Source organism: Pipistrellus kuhlii, unplaced genomic scaffold, assembly GCF_014108245.1.
Source record: "Pipistrellus kuhlii isolate mPipKuh1 unplaced genomic scaffold, mPipKuh1.p scaffold_m20_p_10, whole genome shotgun sequence".
NCBI lineage: Eukaryota > Metazoa > Chordata > Mammalia > Chiroptera > Vespertilionidae > Pipistrellus > Pipistrellus kuhlii.
This window is the reverse complement of record NW_023425405.1, coordinates 49,334,976-49,352,754: the sequence shown is the minus strand read 5'-3', so window position 1 is coordinate 49,352,754 and position 17,779 is coordinate 49,334,976. Positions and strand designations below refer to the sequence as shown.

General features: G+C 37.9%; 1 protein-coding gene and 1 pseudogene across 3 annotated transcripts in view; one reads left to right on the top strand and one right to left on the bottom strand.

The window, feature by feature from the left end:
- The window catches only part of RELN (reelin), a 372,425-nt gene that overhangs the window by 81,034 nt on the left and 273,612 nt on the right, over window positions 1-17,779 (top strand). For all 3 annotated transcript variants that reach the window (XM_036429656.2, XM_036429655.2, XM_036429657.2), the window contains exon 3: window positions 14,509-14,644. In XM_036429656.2, the coding sequence (XP_036285549.1) occupies window positions 14,509-14,644 (136 nt within the window). The remainder of the gene's footprint in view (window positions 1-14,508; window positions 14,645-17,779) is intronic.
- On the bottom strand, window positions 16,381-17,384 carry LOC118714391 (annotated as a pseudogene).

Sequence of the window (17,779 nt, the reverse complement as noted above, 5' to 3'; positions counted from 1 at the left end):
AAGTAATTGTACTAATGCCTTTAGAGGATGTAGCTTAATAGTTTACTTGCATTGCTTTGACATTTTGTTCTTGGGGATTTGAGGAATGTAAATTGTTGTCATTGTGCACATTTGAAAAAAGATTAAAGTGGTCTCAGAGTCCTACATTGGGAATTCTCTCTTCCCTATGTAACTTTTTCTCTGCAAGCTGAAGGCAAGTCGGACAAATTCTGAAACCCTATCACTATGTTCTATGCTCCATTTGTTCACATTTTTGGAAACTTGCTAAAGGTTTGACACGTAAATAGAAAAAATAAAACTTGGAACTCTAGGTTTTGTGAGAAAAAGTTCAAGAGGCACTGTTATCTCGCAGGGGAAACTAATAAAATTGAATACATTGTGTGGCTTGTTAAAAATTCAATTAATATTATACTAACATTATATTTAATCTAGTACTTGAAAGATTACATATAAAACCTTTAAAGATACCAGATGTACAGAGAGCATTATCATAGTGAAACTGAAGTGGCCCTTTTTTTTCTTTTTGAGTAGTATTAATTCCGAGTTATCTACATATTCAAAAAGTACATAAAACATTCATTGTGTTTTCATTAAAGCTAATGTGATAATTTCTATAATCATCTCTGCTTATTTCTACCCATTCACTTGATTATCACTCTAGTTTTAAAGCTAAAAGGGTCAAGTATTTGCTACATTCTCCAATGACTGGCCCAAGGGTATGAAGACTTGCAAATATAAAATTGAAGTCTTTCACCTCCACTCTTCTATTTTCAATGCCTTCTAGGCAAGCCTGGGTTCAGATCTTCATTAGGATTGATAAAATGTATGGGGATTGCCCCCCTCTTTGGGGCTAGTATTCACTTCTCAGGCCAGTTGTGCATAAGAGGATCAATTAATTAGTAAATAAAATTTGCATCACACCATCAACATTTGTTATAACAAAGAATAAACGCTGTTGGAGTACCATTGCTACCTTGAGTGTCTGTGTTTTATTTATTAAAGCAATTTCATCACAAGGTGATGAAATAAGGATGTATAGTAAGGGAAATACTAATGACAGTATTGGCACAGGTCAGAAAAGGAAGTCTCTTGTGAATAAGCTAAGTATAAACAAATACTAAATTTTTTATGCTGTTTAGGATTTGTAACTATATATTTACAACTCTACAAACCGCCCCCCTAAAACAACCTTTTAACATCTCCCTGAAAAATATCTCATTTCTCTGTTTTTCTAATCCCTATTCCTCATTACAAGCCATCAAAGTATTTGGTATTACTCAAATTTAAAATATTATATTAAGATTGCAATTATGTCAAAGGTGAAGAGACAGTATATTGAATTACAGTAGCTAACTTTTATTGAGCACTAACTATGTGCCAGGTATTATTCCAGGAGTTTTGCTTATGTAATTCTTCCAACAATTCTAAAAATTAGGTTTTGTTATAAATCCCATTTGATAGGCAAGGAAATGAGGCCCTAAAGAGTTTAAGTTGGCCACGGTCTCAAAGGTAGTTAATGGCAGTGACAGGATTTGAATCTTGTCTGCATACTACCAGTCCTGTTGGAACTTAATCGAATCCTAAAGAGAATACTATCTAAAAATAGACCTGATAATATGTATTGTAAATGCTATATAGTTAGCTCCTGGTAGCCTGTAAGGGACATTCAAGATTTCCAGAGAGTGCTAAAGAGTATAAAACATTACCATGTTGTAAATGGGATAAGAATATCAGTGAAGTCATAGAGGTTAATGTACAAAACTTCAGCAAAGCCTTAAAGATGTGGCTCCTCCACCCCACGGTCTTCCCTGACAACTTGTTTTCCTAGAGTAGAACAAGTGATTAGCATATTTTATTTGTGCCTTTAATGCCAAGCTTGTTTACCATGACTGGATTTGCCTGATTGGTGGCATTTAGTACAGTGCTTGGCAGTTCTCTGTGGAGCACTTAGACATCAGCTGTAAATCATCTGCTCAGCCTCCCTGACTGTGAGCTCCTGTACCTCCCACCTGGTGCACCGCGCAGCGTCCACACACTCACCATCTGCGGGCAGAATCCTTCTCCCTGTCTGGGGGCAACACTGCAAATTATAAGGTGAATTTGTAGCAATCTGGGCCGGCCCTCACATGTGCATATCCTGTTCCTTGTAATTGGAATTGTGTTTGTAAATCCCGCTACACTTAGGTGAGACTAAATCGCACCCCTGTGGATAGGCAGAAGAAAAAACAATCTGTTTTTAAAAGAGGCCAGGTTAGCTTTCTCTAAAATCTGGATAGTATGGATGGCAGTTTTGAAACTCTATACTCTTTCAGGAAATGGAATCACAGTCTTTTATGGAATACTCCTTACTTCATAAAAATTATAAAATCTACACTTAAATGACAATTAGTGATATTTCCTAGCCATTCCATCTTTGGAAAGTGATCTTGATGCCACCTCTTGTGACATCTTTATGAAGAACCACATTCCTGTAATGTAAGCCTAAACTCTACCTGGCTCTTATTGATAACATATGTTGGACAGGCAGGGGGGTGGTTAATTGAGTTGGCAAATAAATGAGGATAGTCTTTACTAATAACTTTTATTAGGTACATTGACTTTTTCCTATTTGAAGGTCTTTAAAGACAAATTTAATGATCATTCTACTGTGACTGTTTATATGTTCTTTTAGAGTTTATATTAGTCAGTAATTTTCAGTATTTAAAAATATATGGGCTACCTCTTTTTACTTATTGATCGTTGGATGATAAGTTAAGAATCTGACACTTCCCTCAATTTAGAAAGCCACAAAGGAAGTGATTTTTCACACTAAATCTCTCTCTTTAAAAAAAATTTTTTTTTTCTATTGATTTTTTACAGAAAGGAAGATAGAGGATAGAGAGTTAGAAACATCGATGAGAGAGAATCATCGATCAGCTGCCTTTTGCACACCCCCTACTGGGGATGTGCCCACAACCAAGGTACATGCCCTTGACCCAAATCGAACCCAGGACCCTTCAGTTTGCAGGCTGACGTTCTATCCACTGAGCCAAACCGGTTTCTGCCACACACTAAATCTCTTAACTTCTGAATTCCCTCCCTGTCCTGGTGAAAGTCTCCCAACCAAATGTAGCAAAACTATTCTTTTTAAATTCTCACTTGATTTTAGAGAGAAAGGAAGAAGATGGGGAAAGAGAGAGAGGGAGAGAGAAAAAAACATAGGATGTGAGAGAGAAACATCAATCGTCTCCCGTATGCTCCCTGATAAGAGATCTAACACGCAACCTAAGTACGTGTTCTGACACACAGGTGCCTCTTGAGTGTGTTGCTCATTTACGTGATTGGGTGATGCTTTGACATAGTCTGAAGCTGTCTGCAGGGTGTGTTGGCTCTGGGGCCTCCCAGGAGGTGCAGACCAAGGTCAGCCAACCCTTATGTTCTTCCCAGGGCCACTCAGCCTGAGCTACAAAGTGACCTGTAGATGGCAGCTACTTATGCTTTGCTTACAGGTGCCCAAGAGAGGCCATGCTGTTAACCAAGGCCTGCTGCTATTAGTGCCAAGCCTGGGGCCACTAAATAAGAGGCATGGGGCATGCCAAGGCCAGATGCTGCTTGATTGAAAGATTTTAGGAAAGTCCGAAGCATGAGTCAAGACAAGCCATTCATATGGAAAAGCCACTGGAAATAGCTTGGTGGTGGTGGTGGAGGGGATACAAGTTGGGTGGAATGGAGTCTCAGGGAATCACCAGGGCAGGGCAAACAGTGATTGCCATGTTGATGCAGATGCAGATATGATGTCTGCCCACTGACTCTGTTGTTGGGGCAGGATTGGAGAGTTGCTCAGCCAAGGAACAATGGCCTCTGCCAGCACTTCTCTCTAGGAAAAAGTTGCCTCTCTTAATCTCATTCTGATGCCAGACAACCCAGTTCCTCCCATGTGTCCCTGGTGCCTTTTGAGCTACTGCCTCAGTGCTGGATTTCAGCGGGAGTAAGCCTATGCATGGCCTTTTAAGAGGAACTGCCTGGGACTCTAGCAGCCGTCAGCCTCAATTTCCACTGTTTTTATTTTTTAAACTTTCTATTTTTTTCTTAGTTCATTAGAGAGTATTATTTATGGTGTTTTTTTTCTGCACTCAACTCTGAAAGGTAAACAACTAAAAAGAAATCAGAAAGAGCCAGAAGTATGGGGACCTCTCTTCCTAGCACTGGAACTCTGGGTTAGGTAGCTTAGTGTAGTACTGGGACCCTTCACTCTACAGAGGGGACCTCTGCAGCTGATATTTTTATCTGCCACACAAGGGTGTGGGACCAGCCACTTGTGCATCTCTGCCCCTTTGACCATTTTCAATGTGGCTTCTTTAGATATTTAGTTCTAGGCCTTTTGTTTAGCTCGATTTCAGGCACTTCTGAATGATGGATTGCTCTATAGTTTAGTTGTAATTTTGATGTGGTTGTGGGAGCATGAGAGTACTGTGTTTACCTATTAGATTATTTTGATTGTGTAGAATTCCTAACCTATTTTAAATATGAATTTTAAAATGTCTAAGATGACTTTGTAATCACTTTGTAAGCCTCATTGCAATAGTTATTTGCCTTCTCCATTAGACTGTTAGTGATGTGTTATGAAATTTGTTTTATCTACAAAAATCTATGATAAACACATAATAAATGTTTATGAAATGAACTGTTGCTAAATAAAGGCATTGCAATTGACATCTTATAGTCTTAGAGTAATTTAAAGTGTAGGAGCTCTCCGTGGTACTGAAGAGACTCCTTTCTTTCCTATGGGATGTGCAGAACCTTATTTTTGTGTTTCATGGTTACCTTTGCCATCCTCTATCATGACTTTATGACTTTTTCTGCCACTTTGTAGTCAACTTTTTAGAGAATCCTAAATCTTGTCAAACTCTATTCTGATTCAATTAACTGTACATACCTTTTGGTCAAGGCATTTATTGCTCATGAAATAGCTATCTGCTCCTTCACACTTTCTGGTCTCTTTGTAGTTTATGGGAATAATTTTGATTAATAGATTATGAGGAGAAATAAAGTATAGTATTTCCCAGCTGAAGCAGCGAATAGAGGATATGAGTCCTCTAGCATTTTTTAAAAATTTCCTCACAGAATATGTTTTTATTGATTTTTAGAGAGAGGGTAGAGAGAGAAGGAGAGAAACATTGATGGGTTGCCTCCCTATGTGCCCTGACACAAGATCAAACCCACCACCTAGATATGTGCCCTGATTGGGAATTAAACCCACAACCTTTTGGTATATGGGGCAACACTCCAACCAACTGAGTCATCTGGCCAGGGCTTATAGGTTTCTTTATCCACTTGCTGTGATGGCAATGGAAGCCATCTGAGATAGCATAAATACAATATGGCAATGTCTTAGATTGCTGAATCCTTGTATGGGGGACAACTTTCTTAAAGAGTCTTTGACTCATATACAGTTGACCTACAACTTAGGGGGGCAATTTTTTACTACAAAAAACCCCACTAAATTTCCATGATTAATACGGTCTTTTAATATAACTCTTATCACAGTCATTTTTCTTCTATTTTTTTTCTAGGTTAAGTTTCTTGAGAGAAATGATTTGCTCTCTGCATATTATGAGAGCATAGAGATGTTCCTAACATTAACCTTGGATATAAGAAGGAATTCTATAGAAAATGTTATGAAGGGGCTGGTTTATGTTCTCATATATGTATTAAGTGATGAGTAATGGTTTAGCCAAGCCAGAGAAATAAAGGACACCTTAGGCCAGGGGTCAGCAAACGTTTTCTGTAAATGGCTACTGCTAATAAATATTTTAGGCTTTTCAGATCATAAAGGTAGATCTCTATTGCATATTCTTCTTTTTATTTTACAGTTTTTCAAAATGTAAAACTATTCTCAGCTCAATGCTTGTACAAAAATGGGCTATGTTCCAGATTTGACCTTTGGGCCATAGTTGCTGACCCCGGTCTAGGGAGAAGAAGTCCACAGATGTGCACATACAATTATAATCAGTTTGGCCATGATGGAATATAAATTTTGAATAAGGGTCATGATAAGTCAGCTCAGAGAGATAGAAATGAAGAGTTACTTTCAATGGATGGAAAATTTCAGTTATGAAAAATAATTTTATTTTTTAATTAAGTTTTGCTAAAGATCTTTTCATCCTCCTATGTTGGCTTGGGTTTATACCTCTGAACCCTTCTCCTCTTTGGATTTCTTTAGCCTGCATATGTATGAAATTCAGCTTCTAGACTGGAAGTTGTGATATGAATCTAACACACACCAGAACAAGTCCAAGCACCCAGAAGTGAGGTGGAATATAGTTCTGAACCCAGCATGGTGTGTTTGCTGTGGAAAAGCTGGAGGCAGACAATGTGTAGGGATATTCTACCACCAGCTTTTAGGGGTGAGGGAGAGTATGAAGTGGTAGGAGGGAAGGAACCAGTTTGTCAGGGACCTTGGGTTAAAGGTCAGTTAAAGACAGTGAATTTTGTACTTAGATCTTTGGAAAGGATTTTGCTTTGTTGAACACAGTGGACACACAGGCCTCTAAGTGTAACTATATGGCTTTGACCTTTAGGGGAATACTCTTGACCTAAGGATAGCTCACTCCATCAGTATATAACTCAGAGACATATCTACGAAGAAGACAAAGGGAATTCAGTAACTGTCTGATGAGAAATTAAGGTGTTTAGAAAAGGAGGGGAAATAGGAGGAGGAGAGAACCAGTCCTTGTGCCTAGAGGAGGGGCCCTCTTCCTGTGTGCACTCACCTGCTCACTTTGTACTCCATCACTGTATTCTATTGATCAGGACAGGGGCCTGTTTCATAATTAAGGTCCTGTCCCTTATGGGCACAGGGAAGGAAAATGCCAGTGGATAGTGTAAGATAGAAGATAGACCTATTGAAGTGCTATTCACTAACTCTGTTGTCCTTTGGTTAAATCCACTGGTTCTTTATAAGTATCCTTTATCTCTAAAATTGGAATGATAATAATTGCCAACAAATATAATGTTTTTTATGTTATATGCTCATTTAATCTCTATAGCCACCCTATTATTTATCACCTCTATTTTCTTGGAAAGGAAATTGAACAAAGAGTGTTTGAGTAACCTGCCCAAGAGTCCACAACTTCTTGGTAGTGGAGCAAAGGATCTGTACCCAGTCAGACTGCCTCATGGTCCATGTTCTCAGCCTTTCCCCTCTACTGCCTCTCCCATAATAGTAAGGTAATAATATGGAAAAACACTTGACACAGAGTAGGCATTTGCTAAATGGTAGAGCTGGAAGAGAAATGGGGAGGGAAAGCAACAACAAGAATTCTCACCTTTGTAGCTGCAGTGAATGAGGAAAGAATCTGGTTGACTTAGAAAAAGCTCTTTTTACATAACCAGAAAGTGTGGGAATAGCATAGATCCTCATGTTTTCTAATGCGCACATAGACATAAAATTCCAGAATGACTTAAAAAGGGTTTTAGTATTTTTTTTTTTTTTGCTTCTAGACTTTAAGCTGAAATTAAATGCCTTCAAATCAATGCTTTAAAAATTAAACAAACTCTGTGTACATATGTGAAAGTGTGTGCACATACTGTTCATTATCTTGTAGTACTACTTGAGAGGTTTTTTTTTCATATCCATTTTCATCAGGCTTGTTCTTCTCAGATAAGCTGCAATAAGGATGTTTTCAGGAAGTTCTGTGATTACTTTTCAGCAGATAAAATTGTGTTTAGCTTTGTTGAAATGCTTGAGTATATTAACCCAGCAAAGAAGGCAAATAAGAGACAAATCAAATTCTGTAAGTAAACAGTTATTCATATTGAATCATATGAAAAGTTTAAACAATGAGAAAAACAAACTCCATAATTCATTTTCTCTCTTCGCTTAATATAACACGAACTTTCCAAACTAGGTTTTCAGAACAAGCCAATTTTATTAAGCAATGAAAGCTTTTGGATATCACTTTTAAAGAAAAAGCAATTTATAAAAATAAAAGAAAATAGAAATAATTTTAAATGTTTGTCTTAAGACCTGGCCAGTGTTTCACAGTGGTCAGAGTGTACATTCAATTTACAGTCAAAGGCTTGTAACTGAGTTGGAGGTTTGAATGCTGGCCCCTGTTGGGGCGTGTACAAGAGGCAACCAATCAGTATGTCTCTTTCACATCAATATTTCTCTCTCTCTTCCCCACTCCTTCCCTCCTTTCAGTCTCTAAAAATCAACGGGAAAAAATATCCTTGGATGTATATTAACAATAACAAAAAAGTATCTTATTTTATACTTCTTATGGAGAAATAAATTGATACATTTATTAAACTTTCTGATGAAATATTCTTTCACACTTCCTGAAGGTTTTTGAAGTAATCAAAATAATATTTATTTTAAGGTTTCATCATTTTTATATAGAAAGGTTACATGTTCTACAAATAAAGTCTAAAATCTTAATGTAATATTTGCCCTTTGGTGATATCCCATTCACAGACATCTTTGTTCTTGAACTCCAGGAAAAGTAAACTAGACATGTTAGTACTAACCATGGTAAATTACAAACTAAACAGATATGTGTAATGTATATCTTTAATCTATACCAATGGAATAAACCCAGCATAAATGTGTAATTTTCCCACTACTTTGGTTATTTTTGGTAATAAAATCTTGAATGTGTTTCTTGAAACTGAATGGTCTACATTTTTATGAGGATATGTACATTTTATTTTAGAGATGAGGGATCACAGAAATTCTAGTTACTTTTCTAAAGACCTAAGGTGTGCACATTAAAAGCATAGAAAGTATTCCTGAGAGAAAATGGGGTTCATACAAGGTTTAGTCACAAACTTAAAATAACTGAAGACTTGTCAGGGAAAATGATGTCCCAGAAGGCATAGAAATGTGTATCACTGTCTTAAAAGGGATCATGGAAGCAAGTTTAGAACAGGTGAAGACATTGTGTGCCTAATCGTGCAGAAGTATAAGGTGGCTAAAAGAAACTCTGATATAGATTCCTATTTTATAACCACAACTTTGATTAGGAAGATAAATACATATGTTTGAGTTACATATTTAAGGATGGAATGATTTAATGAATTTCAAACATCATACTTTGTCAAAAGAATAATTGTTTTAGATAATTATATTATTTCCTTTTAAAAAATATATTTATTGATTTCAGAGAAGAATTATACCCTGATGAGACAGAGATAGAAACATAAGTGATGAGAGAGAATCATTGATTGGCTGTCTCCTGCATACCTCCTGCTGGGGACTGAGCCCAAAGCCTGTGCTTATGTCCTGACTGGGAATCAAACCATGACCTTCTGGTTCATAGGTCAACACTCAACCATGGAACCACAACAGCTGGGCTGTCTTATTTCTTTATATAGAAATTATACCAGGATTGTGAATATCCTATTTCTCAAATGTGAGTACACAACATTTAAAAGAAAATGCATTTATAACATGGATTCTTTAAAATCTTGCTAAAATCAAGACAGTTATCAATCTTTGTGAAACTTCAGAGTTTGAAGGACATACTTTACTTTCTTTGCTCAAAATTAGGTCAAGAGAGCCATACTTTTTGAAATGCTTACTTTCTCTCATAGTCAATTATAATAGCTTCTTTCTTTAGGGAAGAAATGCCATGAAAAATTTCTGACAGTTTATACAGAACCACAACAATAAAAATGAAATATTTATTTTTTAAAAATTAAATTTATTGGGTGGCAATGTTTATTAAGATTATATTGGTTTCAAGTGTACAGTTCTATGATACTAATCTACATATTGCATTGTGTACCCACCACCCAAAGTCAAATATTCTGTCAGCATATATTTTATATGTTTGTATCTCCCTGAAATATGCGGCATAATCAAATTCTTTTATTATAGATTCCATTTTCTCTTTTCCAAGTAATATTAAAAACTCAATATGTATCCTGTTATCCAGCCTGCAGCAGGGAAAACACCATCATAAATTTAAATTCATTACCAAATTCAAATTTCAGTTATCCCAAGAATAGGCTTCCAAATATATAATATAAACCCTACATATTAATTAGATGGTATATGTCTTTCATGACACAAACCACTGAGAAGATCAGTGTGGCAGATGCAGTAAGTTGTTTTCATAGGACACTGGGAGCTGATCCTGACTGCTCTCGTTTTCCCCGTTCTCATTTTACATGCGCACTTCTGCTCATTTTTGTGTGATGTCCTCCCACCATTCCTCTGTTCATTTAAATTGCACTCAGCTGTTGTACTGAAAGGGGTCTTGATGATTGTGGACCGGCAGCCTACAGATGTCAGAACTCTCCCTGAGAGAGGGCATCCTGACAAAGTCATGCAGTCTGTGGCAGAATGCGGTGACAGTCTCTGAATTATACCCTGCTGCTGAATCTAAAATTTTTTTTTTAAGTATGGGAAATTTTAGCCTTTCCCCAAAGACTCAGTTTCAGTTTCCCTCCTCAATAAAGCCATTTCTGACTATATAGCAAGGGCACTGTGGTTTGAATTCAGGCTATACTGCCTATGTGTTCTGTTCTATTTGCTAAAATTGAGAAAATAACAAGCTCCTATCTCATGGGGTTGTTAAGAGCCTTCAAAAAGTTAATATTCACGTAGCACTTAGAATAATGCCAGGCCATTGTAAGTGCTCAACAAACATTGGTTATTATTACAATCGTCTGGGTTAATCACTCTCTCTTTCCTATTTTGTATTTTTCAGGAATATCACCAAGTTAGCTGTTTTATTTAGAGATGAGGGATCACAGAAATTCTAGTTACTTTCATAATCGTGCAGAAGTATAAGGTGGCTAAAAGAAATTCTTGATATAGATTCCTATTTTATAACCACAACTTTGATTGTTAATTAGAATGTTAATTTATTCCACTTTCCTCTTCCCAGCTCAAGTCATTTCAGGGTAGGGACCATGTCCCATATTTCTTCTATGTACCTCCATAAGGCCTAACATAATGTTTGATGCAAAATAAAGATTCTGTAAATACTGTTGTTTTTCCTGCTGGTTGATAAGGTAAATAGATTTCTAATAATTGCAACTCTGGCCAACCATTAGATGTTCTAAAAAAATAAAAAGCCAATTAAAATATGGTAGGAGTAGAACGTGCCAGTGCTCTGTGTTATAAAAAAAAACAAAAGACCATTACCACTCATATTACTTGAAGGTATCTAAAAAATCCCCAGAATACATATTGGATGTGGTTTAGGATTAATGGATAAGAAGATAGGCCATTTTGTATTACTACCAGAGTCATACATGAGACACTGCTGGATACTTTCAACTTGTGTATTGGTGCCATAGTGGATTATCCTGAGCCCTGAATTCTGGACAGCATTTTACTAAGACACGTTTCTAATACATGTTCTCAGCTACATGTTAGAATTGCTTTGTGAGCTTGTAAAACTCTTATTACTTAGGCTTTACCCAAAACCTGTTAAGCCCGAATCTCTGGCACCAGTGTTTACTCAGCCTCTTCAGGTGGTGCCCCTGTGCAGCCATGTTGGGGAACTTATCGGGCCAGCCTGTTAGCCTGCCAGCAGTTCTGTGGCATATTTATCTGGATAGGGCATGATGGTAATTATGAAAATACAGCAGCCTTATAACATCCCTGTCAAGTACTATGTAATGTAGACATCTACTCACTTTCTTAGAGGAGTTTTGAAGAATGAGGAGAGATATTCGAGTGTGACCGTGGTTACCAAGGCTGTGAAACTCTGCAGCCTTATTTTGTTTGATTCATTTCCCTTCCCACAATGTCTATGGTTGGAACCGGCGTTTTCCTTTAGGCAGCTGACTCCCGCAGATGTGTCATTTTCTGTACACTGGCTCCCTGTTTATGCCCGACTAGACGGGAGCGGCCATGGCTGAGTCACCTTCAGCACTCGGCAATTTCCCTGGGAGTCTCTTATTCTTTCTAACCTTGCGGTTTCTCTGGCTTGAAGAATTTTGTCTCAAGACACAGCTAAAAAAAAAAAAAAAAATTCTTATATGAGAAAAAGAGCATTGTTGGCTGTATAAAAAAAAATACAGATTTATTTTTCTATTTCTTTGCGCAGTATGAACTACTATTCTGAATAACTTCCTATTCTAGGAGATCCTATTTCACTAGTTAATGTAACATATGTCACAAATTCTATCATCTTTTTTTATAGTTACATTATTTTTGAATTTATTCAGAAAACATTTCTTGGCGATCTGTGGTGTGTCAGGTATTGTGACAGTTGCTTGGAATTTAAAAATGAAAGATCTAGTCCATCAGAGACACCTTGGGAAGATGGGCCAGTGCAATGATGCAGGAATGCAGGATCTGCTATGATGCTATCCAGGAAGGGCACCTGTCCAAACACAGGTGTGCTGTACTAGGAGCTGTTGTATGTGTTTGGGCCTTTAATTCCCACTGTAACTTCAGGATACAGGGGACATAGTATTTCTATTTTATAGATAAGAAAACTGGGTCTCAGAGGGTAAGTCATTTGCCTATTTCAAAAAGCCAATAAACGAATATTTTATTTAACTGCCCACTCCTGGTGATGTCTTTATTAATAAACTTTATTTTTAGAGCAGTTGTAAGTCAGCAAAATTGAGTAGAAAGAACAGAGATTTCCCATGTACCCTTGTCCCCACCCACCCACACCACATAGAGTGTCCATACTGTCGCTGTCCTGCACCACAGTGATATAGTCATTACAACAGATGAACCTACCTTAACACATCATTATCGCTCCAAGTCCCTAGTTCACATTAGGGCTCACTGTGATGTTGTACATTCCATGAGTTCTGACAAATACACAATGACATGTTTCCACCATGGTAGCATCATACAGAATGGTTTCACTGCCCTAAAAATCCTCTGTGCTCTGTCCAGTCATCCCTCTCTCCCTCCCAACCCTGGCAAACACTGATCTTTTTACCATCTTCATACTTTTGTCTTTCCCTGGATATCATATAGTTGGAATTATTCAATATATTAATATAACCATTTCCAAATGGCTTCTTTCATTTAATAATATGCATTTGCTTATCCCTGCCTTCTCATGGTGTGATAGTTCGCTTCCTTTTAGCTCTGAATAATATTCCATTGTTTGGATCTACCACAGTTTATTTATCCATTAGCTCACTGAAGGACATTTTGGGGGCTTCCTAATTTTGGCAATTATGAATACAACTGCTGTAGATATCCATGTGCAGGTTTCTGGGTGGACATGAAACGTCAGTTTATTTGAGTAACTAGTAAGGAGTGCGATTGTGGATTATATGGTAAGAGTATATTTACTTTTGTAAGAAAACACCAAACTGTTTTTCCAAAACGGTTAGACCATTTTGCATTCCCACTTGCAACAAATTCGTTTCCCTGTTGCTTCACATTCTTGCCAGCATTTGATGTTGTCAGTGGTTCTGGATTTTGGCCATAGTAAGTGTGTAGTGGCATTTCATTGTTGTTTTAATATGTAATTCTCGAATGACATAAGATGTTGAACATTTCTTCATACGCTTATTTGCCATCTGCATGTCTTTGGTGGTGAGGTGTCTATTTAAGTCTTCTACCCATTTTTAAAAAATTGAGTTGTTTATTTTCTTATTATCCAGTCATGTATTTGAGGTAAACCTGAGAGAATAGTCTTATGAAAAAAGGAAAGAAAGCACCCAGATAGCTCAGCTGGGAGCTGACCCAGCAATCACAGCGGGGCTGTGGTGTTCTCATGTTGAACATACGCAGTTTCACAGAACATCAGCACCAAACAAGACCACGCTGAAACTGTGATGACCATGTATACTCATGCCTAGATATAAAACATGGTGCAAACCACCAAAATGACCATCATCCCCTCTTCTTGTTAACATGACTGCTGCTGTGTGTTTTTCAATCACAGCTTGAGCCCTACTCAATTCCTCATGTCTCCTGGACAAAAATTAAGATACTCGGTGATAAAATTGCCCTACTCTCTGATAGCGCCAAATCCAGATGTAAAGCTACCTTTCTCTGTAACATCCCCAACAGGGCTGGGCTGGGAATGAGGGGAGCAGGTATTCCTAGGATGCAGGACTTTTAGTACTAAAATTTGGAAATTCTAGAGCCAGCTTGAACATCCTATTTTTTAGAATAACAACACAAGCCCAAATATTTTAACACGACCCTTCTAACATCCTCTCTGAGTTACCTTCCAGTTATCAATGGAATTTTGTTTCCTTTGCTGTAAACACTTCCAGTAAATCCAGCCTTGCTATACTATAGGTGTGGTCCTGGTAGTCGTTGGTGATGGGCAACAACCAATCAACAAAATCAAAGCAAGGCCAATACTATTGCAATACATTTATTAGATTACTCCTTACTGATAATGTTGTAAATGATTAATTTTTTTAACAATAGAAAATAGAAATTTGCATAATATATGCAGAAGCCCAAACAGCATGATGAATCTTAACATGAAAGAAAAATGTCCAGAAAATATTGTTATGCTATGGTAAGAAAGACTATTTTGTTTTGTTTTTATAACAAACATCCTTTTTGTCTCTCAGGGATCATGTCTGACCACCAGTTTGGTAACCAGTTTATGTGCAGTGTGGTGGCCTCTCACGTGAGTCATCTGCCCACCACCAACCTCAGCTTCGTCTGGATCGCTCCACCTGCTGGCACCGGCTGTGTGAATTTCATGTGAGTACCCACAGTGTCTGTGACCACTAAGGAAGGCAAATATACTCCTCATGGGGTTACATAAGGGGTAACTGCTTACTATTTTAACACGTTTGACTGTAATGGAATTCACTAATTTTGGTGTCAAAAAAATAGATGGAAACTTTTTTAAAGTTACTTTATTTTTGCATATTTATAAATTCCTCAAGAGCTCTAAATTGTATTTTAGCTGACCAAAATACACAATAAGATAAAAATAAAGGCAATATGAAAATTTTCATTTAGAAAATAAGATGAAAACAAGTACTAAAAATGCTATGAGACTCACACATTTTGGAAGAAGATCACAAATTTAGCTTTCTGCTTTCTGACCATTAGTGACAAGAGGGAAATTTGATCAAATAAGAGATTCATGATGGTGAGAAATCAGGAACACTATAGAAATTTAATAACTTTCTCATGTGCTTTCATTCAGAGGAAACTGGGAAATGTAGTAGTAATGCCTCCAGGGCCTTGGACAAACACTGCACTGTGGCTCAAAGGCTGTGACTTGTGACATCTCTCAGTATAGACCAGTGGTCGGCAAACTGCAGCTCATGAGTCACATGTGGCTCGTTGGCCCCTTGAGTGTGGCTCTTCCACAAAATACCATGGCCTGGGTGAGTCTGTTTTGAAGAAGTGGCATTCGAAGAAGTTTAAAAACTTTGGCTCTGAAAAGAAATTTTAATCATTGTACTGTTGATATTTGGCTCTGTTGACTAATGAGTTTGCCAATCACTGGTATAGACTATACCACTACCACTGCCACAGAATTACCACTCCTCATCCTCTTTAGTTATCTTTTCTTTCCATATCATTTTTTTTTTTACTTCTAGCACATGATATACTACGTATTTAATTATGTATATTCATTGTCTGTCTCTTTCTGCTGAAATGAAGGTTCCTTGAAGGCAAGAATTTGTTTGTTTGTTTACTCATTTGCCCCAACTATTTAAACAGTCCCTGGCACACAGTAAGCATTCACTCAATATTTGTTGAATGGATAAGTAGACCTGTGGCATAGGTCAGAGGCAATTCAGAAACAGCATTCTATGAGCAGCCAAGCAAAATAGAGCTGGACGGCATATTGAATGATTTTCTGTTCCAACCTTCTGCTCAGACAACAAAGTCTCATAAAATATGCACACTCCAAATTCACTATTACCTTACTTCCCTTTAATATAATAATATACAGTTCAGTGTCAAGGGTTCTTATTTTTTGCCTATCTTCTGGGTTACCAAGATGCAAATATCAGATTAATCCTTCTGGTTAATTGACATTTAATCTCATCATTTTCTCCCTCAGGAAGTCTTCCTTCCTTCCTTCCTTCCTTCCTTCCTTCCTTCCTTCCTTCCTTCCTTCCTTCCTTCCTTTTTTCTTCCTTTGACACATTTATTCAGCATCATGATCAGACTATTACATGTAGCAATCAACAGCATGAATGCAAAAAAAAAAAACCCAAAAAACAACTACATTAGAACCCTTTGTTGGAATGCTTTCCACTTTCCACAGAACAAAAACTAAAATAACCTGTTATATAATTAGTCACAAATATAGTCCTTGAGGTTTTCCTGCCCATTGACATAAGTACTGTCTAAAACATGTCTTCTTTGTAGCAGCCAGGCCCTGTCCCCACTGTGAGTGGCTGAGTTCACAAATCTGTTGTAACCTGTAGCTTCCCTGCCACTTCTCTGGCTCTCTCTCCTGCTAAGCTTTGTTGCCTGGCAGTAATTAAAACCTTCTGCCATTGCCATAGCTATTGCTGCTGCTGGAACCGCCATAGCCACATTGGTTTCATGGTTTGGCAAAGTATTGGTCTCCACCACCAGAAGGGCCAGAGCTTCTGCCTCCAAAGTTTCCTTCTTTAATGGGTCCAAAGTCTGAAGATTGATTGTTCTAATTGTCAAAATCATTGGCTTCCATCACCTCAAAAATCGCTTCCATCATTACCAAATCCTTTATAGCCATCCCCACTGCCAAATATCCAGTGCCACCACGGCTGTCACCAAAGCCACCTCAACCAGTGAAGTTTCCTCCGTGACCAAAGTTGTCATTTCCACCAAAACCACCTCCACGACCACCTCTGAAGTTTCCAGGACCACGTGGACCTCTTTGGCTGGACAAAGCACTAGCCATCTCTTGCATAGACAGGGCTTTCCTTACTTCACAGTTGTGGCCATTCACAGGGTGGTATTTCTGATGACAATCTTGCCTATAGAGTCATGGTCATCAAAGGTTACAAAAGCAAAGCCTCTCTTCTTGCCACTGCCTCAGTCAGTCATGATTTCAATCACTTCTGTTTTCCCACAGTGTTAAAAAATAATGTCTTAGGTGATGTTCTTCAATGTCTTCTTTAACACCACCGACATAAGTCTTTTTCACAGTTAAGTGGGCACCAGGTCTTTGAGAATCTGCTCTTGAGACAGCCCTCTCTGGTTCCACAACTCTTCCGTCCACCATGTGTGGCCTTGTGTTTATGGCTGCATCCACCTCCTCAGTGGTATAGGTGACCAACCCAAAGCCTCTGGAGTGCTTGGTGTTTGGATCTCTCATCACCACACAGTCTGTGAGGGATCCCCATTGCTCAAAATGGCTTCCCAGACCTGCATGGGTTGTTTAAGAGCTTGAACCTACAATAAAGAGTGTCCGAAGCTGCTCTGGCTCTTTGAGAGACTCAGACTTAGACATGATGACTGCAACAGGGGAAATTCCAATGATGCTTAGTCCATGGCATTCACTGGCAGAAATGCCTCAGGAAGTTTTTCAAACTTGAACTCATTCTTTCCAGTACCTCTTGCTAAGATTATTGATTGCAATAGCATCCCAACTGGTCTGTTCAATGCCGACCTATTTCTCTTCCAGTCCATCCTGCACATTGTTACCCAGTTTATCTTCCTAAGGTATAACCTTGATCACTCAAAACTTGTATCACCCAAATTTCCATCTGAAAGCCAGCCCTTTGGCATGGATTTGATATGTGCTTCCCAATACTGATGTTAACCATCTTCTCTTATTTCCTATAGCATGCACCTACCTCCTGGATAGGGCACTAATTGATAAGACTTCCTACAGTTCCCTGAACATTTTGTGATTTTCTTTCTCCATGATTTTCTCAT